This window comes from Pundamilia nyererei, unplaced genomic scaffold (genome assembly GCF_000239375.1).
Source record: "Pundamilia nyererei isolate P.nyererei 1_Seehausen unplaced genomic scaffold, PunNye1.0 scaffold00019, whole genome shotgun sequence".
Classification (NCBI taxonomy): Eukaryota; Metazoa; Chordata; class Actinopteri; order Cichliformes; family Cichlidae; genus Pundamilia; species Pundamilia nyererei.
Genome location: NW_005187420.1, coordinates 2,919,384 through 2,925,623, shown reverse-complemented (window position 1 = coordinate 2,925,623; position 6,240 = coordinate 2,919,384). Strand labels below are relative to the sequence as shown.

Below are 6,240 nucleotides of genomic sequence, written 5' to 3'. Positions count from 1 at the left end.
GGGGGTGTGTACTTCTCTGCACCTCCACTATCAGCTCCTTTGTCTTTGCGACGTTGAGGGTGAGATGGTTGTCTCGACACCAGTGGGTCAGGGCGCTGACCTCCTCCCTGTAAGCCGTCTCATCACTGTAGTGTCGTCTGCAAACTTCACAATGATGTTGGAGTTGTTAGTGGCTTCATTTGTGTTGTTCCTGTTGTCCAGCGCTTCATTTCTCCTGCAGCATATTTTTGTAATTTTTTAAAAAGTAAAAAAAAAAATCTTTATTGTGATTGAAGATTTTAAATTCACACGATTTTACCTTCTGTCGTCGTAATCGTGCCGCAGGCGTCGCTTCCTGTACCTGGTGAACCTGGAGTTGCCGTCTGAACCGTCGCGGAAAATCGGGCGACAGAGTAAGTGGGACGTGGGGACGGTCCAGTGGAACCCGCACAGATCCGACGCCCACGTCTTCGCCGCCTCTGTGAGTGAGACCTCCAGAATAATTCATCATAAAATCATCGCAACAGAAATAATGTCGTGTAGGTAAAGAAGGTGGAGGCTTTGTGTGTTTCCCAGTGTGTATTTCTGTGTGTGCGTGTTGTCCTCAGAGTAACCAGCGGGTGGATCTGTACTCGTGGAGGGACGGCTGCGGCGAAACGCACACCTCCCTGCAGGGGCACACCCGGGTCATCAGGTAACAGCAGATCAAATCAAACGCACCCATCAGCAGGTAAACGCGGTCCGGCCTCACTGATGTGTTCGTGTCCGCAGCGATCTGGACTGGTCCTGGTTTGAACCCGAGTTCCTGGTCACCAGCTCCGTGGACACCTACATCTACATCTGGGACACCAGGTCAGAGCAAAGGAAGACCTTCCAGTATCATGTTTATTATTTATTATCTGTCTAAGACAAAACATTCACACGTCCCCGCATTAACATCATGTAACCTGATATAACAGGTGTGCTTACGATGAGCTTCGCTGGTAAAATGATCTTTATCCTGATTCGTGGCCTGGACTACGAAGCTGGTTTAACAAACCCAGGATATCGTTGTTATCTGGCTTCTCTTAGCCTGACATCATCAGTTAGACTAAGAGGTCACAGGGAACTGGTGATGGTCTGAAGAATCCCGACAATGCTTCTGAGTGATTTTTGATTCTTTGACCCCACAGAGACACTCGGAAACCCACGCTGGCGCTGTCCGCGGTCGGTGAGTATTTAAAGGGCCGGACTGTTTCCTCCGTCAGTGTCCACATGAATCACACAGCTGACACATTCAGTTTGAGTCTAACTGAGCTCCTCACAGTCAGTCAGAGTTACGCTGGTTTGTGTGTTATAAGGGGACGCGTCCACGACAGCCTGATGTCCTGATGGAGTCGGGCTCAGGATTAAACGAGAGGGCAGAGCAGAGAGCGCGCACTTTACCGATGTAAACACAAACAAGCTTTTTGTTTGCTCATTTATTCATTCATATGTTTTTCTCTTTACCGTCCTCACTGCCTCGCCAACACTTTCAGTTTTGCATCAGCGTAACGTCTCAGCTTTCATGTCAACTTCTAAGGGGATCCTTGAAAAGTCTCCATTTAGATTTAGGCAAATGTGTGCAAGCTGGTAATTACTTCTTAATCTATATATCAGTTTCTAATAACTGCTAAAATTTAGAACCAGCGGGTCCAGGAAGTCACAGCCAACAGTTTTACATGAAATGAAACCATAAATGATTTCAAACAGTAACAACGTCTGAAGTATTTTAGAGGTTCAGACGTCCAGATGGCTGAGTGTCTTTGAATGCACCATAACTGCTCTTAAATGCAATATTATGTGGGAAAAAAAGCAACTGAATGTTAAAGTCAGCTGTTGTGATGGATGAACTTTGCTTGGTTAACTCTCTAATTACAAACTAGTTCTCCCTCCTGCCAGCTGGGGCGTCTCAGGTGAAGTGGAACAAGAAGAACCAGAATCTGCTGGCGTCCAGTCACGACGGTGACGTTCGGATCTGGGACAAAAGGGTGAGCGCTCCCGTCCTGACTCACTGGCTTCGGGCTGACGTGTGCACGTGAACGCACTCGGTCGTCTCACGGTGCGTGTTTCCTCTGAGCAGAAGCCGAACACGGCGGCAGAATACGTGGCCGCTCACCTGTCCAAGATCCACGGCCTCGACTGGCATCCGGACAGCGAGTTCATCTTCGCCACGTCCAGCCAGGACAACTCAGTGAGGGTGAGAGCAGAGAAAACCCAGAGGCCACAAATAAGCACGCGAAATACTCGAGAAACAGCAGATTCACATCCTGTCGCACGCACGTCCCAGCTGGAAAAACAGAATTCAGAGCTGCGTCTGTCAGTGTGACCTCTACTCTACCTGAGCACTCAAAGCTCTCAGAGTGTTACTGAACAAAACCAACCAGCTGATTCGCCTAAAACCAAAACAGAGGGATGAAAAAACACCACAGAAAGACCCAAATCACCAAAAAGAGACACAAAAGCACCGCAGACATGTTTAAATAATTCTTTAAATGCACATGAGCAGCAAAACATCTGAAATATAAACCTTTTGTGTTTTGTGCAGTTTTGGGATTACCGGCAGCCCAGGAAGTACCTGAACATCTTGTCGTGTCAGGTGCCGGTGTGGAAGGCCAGGTACACGGTGAGTGTCGGCCTCCTGTTTGTGCTTCTGTAGTGGGATAAAAAGGATGAAGCTTCAAGGTCTGAGAGGTGAAGCAAACATGGAAGTGCCTCAACCCTGCATTCATGTTAATGGTCAGCAGGGGGCGCCACTCTGGTTCCAAAAATACTGCAGGCTGTGTAGAAGTGTGTGAGGGGAAAAACCTTCAGATCCTTTGATCTGTGTCCACTTTTATGATGACTTCATGGCCTCCATCATGGCCTCCATCATGGCCTCCATCATGGCCTCCATCATGGCCTCCATCATGGCCTCCATCAGGGCCTCCATCATGGCCTCCACCCTCCTGCAGGGTGCTGCTCGTGGTGAAATGCACACAGACAGCTTATATTTCCTGGTTCGTCTGGGGTCACAGTTTCTGCTGCCTTAGCATCAGATCACAACAAATTGGGGGGCACGGCGCCTTCGCGTGCTGAGGAAATTTACATCACTCAGATGCAAGCTAACCTTTAGCACCCTGCTAACAAGCGCAGCGCCACAGTAACTGCCCTGAGTGGGTTATAACCGTGGTCGAATCTGGATTTGTGCAGTTTGCTGTGCATCCTTCAGTCACATGCAGACTTGCTGGATTTGCGCTTGGTTATAAAACTGAGGAAAAAGCAGCTCAGTGTGTTTTTGCCTCGTCAGCCGTTCTCCAATGGTCTGGTCACGGTGATGGTTCCTCAGCTGAGGAGGGAGAACAGCCTTTTACTGTGGAGTACGCTCGACCTCAACAGCCCCGTCCACGCCTTCGTGGGACACGACGACGTGGTGCTGGAGTTCCAGTGGCGGCCGCAGAAAGAAGGTGAAACTCGCCGCAGAGATGGGGAAAAGCAGAGCGGAGGTTTGTGGCTGTTTTCTCTCCTCTTCAGTGACGCCGTGTCGGTGTTTCCCCTGCAGGCTCCAAGGACTACCAGCTGGTCACCTGGTCCAGAGATCAGACTCTGAGGATATGGAGGGTGGATCCTCAGCTGCAGAAGGTCAGCACGCGGCGTCACGGGGACGAGCTCACACAGAGACTTGATTGGCTGATATATGTGCTGTTTTTTTGTTGTGTAGCTGTGTGTCAGTGACGTGCAGGAGGACCTGATGGACGCGATGTCCCTCACCGCGGAGTCGGAGAAGCCTCTGTCGTCTCAGGAGTCGGAGGGCCAGCAGAGCGGGGGCCCCGCCTCGGAGAGCCTGCAGGGTGAGACGACGACTTCGCACGTTTCACTGACTGCACACTAACTGACGGCTAACACAGACGTCACTACCGTCTCAATGTGAAACTATATGAAAGCATGCAAAAAGAAGTCTTCCAGGAACGCGCGAGGCTGCAGCAGAGGATATTAGAAAACTCTGGCTGTAAGCAGATGTAACATTGATCCAGGTCCAGTCTGAGTCTGACCTCTGACCTTTCTGTATGCATCTCTCAGATCAGGACGGCTCTCTGACTGCTGGAGGTCTTCAGGACTCGGCGGCAGGTTCGGGTCTCGCTCAGACTCTGCAGCAGGAGTTCTCTCTGGTCAACCTGCAGATTAGAAACGTCAACGTGGAGGTGAGCTGGTGCCTGATGATAGTGAGGAAACGTTTCAAAGGAGGGCGAGCAGTCCTGAGCTCACTGATGGACGATCATTGAAATCAGACGGATTGGTGATGTTTGTTTTGTGTAGATGGACGCGTTGAACCACAGCTGCGTGGTGTCGGCTCATTTCGGGAGCCATCAGGTTCACCTGGTTGTAAAGTTTCCGGCTCAGTATCCAAACAACGCCGCGCCCACCTTCCAGTTTGTCTCCCCGACGACCATCCCCTCTGCCATGAAGACCAAGATCCAGAAGGTACCCGAACGCATCACGCTGTCAGTAAACCAGACCTGTGTATGCTGGAGGCTGCATGCAGCTCACGCTCTGATTTCTTCTGTATTTTTTAAATCAAACTGACTGTGATTGAAGCTGTAGTTCAGTGAGGTCGGTGTTTGAGGCGTCTCCCTGTGCTCAGATCCTCAGAGACACGTCTCTGCAGAAGGTGAAGAGGAACCAGAACTGCCTGGAGCCGTGCGTCCGACAGCTCGTGTCCTGCTTGGAGTCTGATATGGTGAGAATAACGTCACGTGTCTGTGTCTAAAACTGCGCCCTGAAGTCCTTCACCACCTGGGGGCGCTGCTCCACCACCACCTGTCTCGCTCTCGCAGGTGTAGGCTCTGTTTTGTGGGGAAACTTTGTTTGCTGTATTCTGGTGAGGGTGGTGCGGTGGTTAGCACTGTTGCCTCACAGCAAGAAGGTCCTTAGTTTGACTCCGGGGTCTTCCTGTGTGGAGGTTGCATGCTCTCCCTGTGTGTGCGTGGGTTCTCTCCGGTACGCCGGCTTCCTCCCACCGTCCAAAGACTTGCAGTTAGTGGGGTTGGTTCATTGGTGATTTGATTGTAGGTGTGACTGTGATGTGAATGGTTGTCTGTCTCTGTGTTAGCCCTGCGTCAGGCTGGCGACCTGTCCGGGTTGTACCCGCCTCTCGCCCTACGGTAGCTGGGATATGTTCCAGCTCCCCCTCGTGACCCTGAGAAGGATAAGGGATATTCTGTTGAATTTCATGTACAAATTATTTTTGTTTTTGTTTATTTTTTACATAAGTTTATGTGACTGTAACAAAATCTCAGCCAATCACTGCTCTGTCTGTTTCCTGTCTCAGACACAGGAGGACAGTCCCGCCTCCGGCCCCTTCGTCCTGTCCAACCCCGTCACTCCGTCCCTGCAGGCGTTTCCTCGAGTCACCAACACCTACGGCTCCTACCAGGTAACACCTGCGCCAGGTAACACCTGCGCCAGGTAACACCTGCGCCAGGTAACACCTGCGCCAGGTAACACCTGCGCCAGGTAACACCTGCGCCAGGTAACCTACTCTGTGCAGGACAGTTTTCTTCTGTCCTCTCCATGTGACAGCTGAAGGGTCGTTTCTGCCTGACGCTCTTAAAGTGTCACAGGAGATTTCTGCTTCCTTCCAGGACGCCAACATCCCGTTCCCTCGGACATCCGGAGCTCGCTTTTGTGGCACCGGCTGTCTCGTTTACTTCACCCGACCGATAACCATGCACCGCTCTGCCCCGCCCACAGAGCCCACTCCCAGGTAAGATACCACACCTCTTTTTTTTTAACAATCATGTCAACGTTTCTTTAATTTTTAACAAACAAACATCAGATTTGTAGGAAACAGATGACGCAAAGTTTACAACTTATCTTGAAAATTCTTTGTGCAAAGTGGCGTCGGATCTCCTCCCGTGTCAGCGCCAGTTTTCATGGCGATGTGTTCATGTTTTGTTCTCATGATGGAGACAAACTTTAAAGTGTCCCTGCAGCTCTAATCCAGAAGGCTTTGAGCAGTGACTTTTGATTTTTAGCCGACATGGATGTGCTCAGTTTGGTTTTTATCCAGGTATTTATGACATATTAAAGAAAAGTGCATTAAATTAACATAATCCAAACATTTTCCTTTTAAATGGATGTTTTCTGTTTCGTTGTATCCGTCTGATAATGAAACATCCAAACACGTCTGTGGATGCGAGCTGTGGTTATAAACTGTTGTGGTTCTGTTTGATGGAGCTCGGATAAAGTACACGAATCTGCACG

At 50.1% G+C, this 6,240-nt stretch overlaps 1 protein-coding gene across 1 annotated transcript in view; it reads left to right on the top strand.

Moving 5' to 3' along the window:
• The window catches only part of wdr59 (WD repeat domain 59), a 15,896-nt gene that overhangs the window by 2,375 nt on the left and 7,281 nt on the right, over positions 1–6,240 (top strand). The window contains exons 3-17 of the mRNA XM_013909102.1: positions 325–460; positions 588–673; positions 751–831; positions 1,152–1,189; positions 1,900–1,988; positions 2,081–2,197; positions 2,546–2,623; positions 3,287–3,443; positions 3,539–3,618; positions 3,698–3,827; positions 4,057–4,178; positions 4,294–4,458; positions 4,619–4,714; positions 5,306–5,410; positions 5,619–5,740. Coding sequence (XP_013764556.1) covers positions 325–460; positions 588–673; positions 751–831; positions 1,152–1,189; positions 1,900–1,988; positions 2,081–2,197; positions 2,546–2,623; positions 3,287–3,443; positions 3,539–3,618; positions 3,698–3,827; positions 4,057–4,178; positions 4,294–4,458; positions 4,619–4,714; positions 5,306–5,410; positions 5,619–5,740 — 1,602 coding nt within the window. The remainder of the gene's footprint in view (positions 1–324; positions 461–587; positions 674–750; positions 832–1,151; positions 1,190–1,899; positions 1,989–2,080; positions 2,198–2,545; positions 2,624–3,286; positions 3,444–3,538; positions 3,619–3,697; positions 3,828–4,056; positions 4,179–4,293; positions 4,459–4,618; positions 4,715–5,305; positions 5,411–5,618; positions 5,741–6,240) is intronic.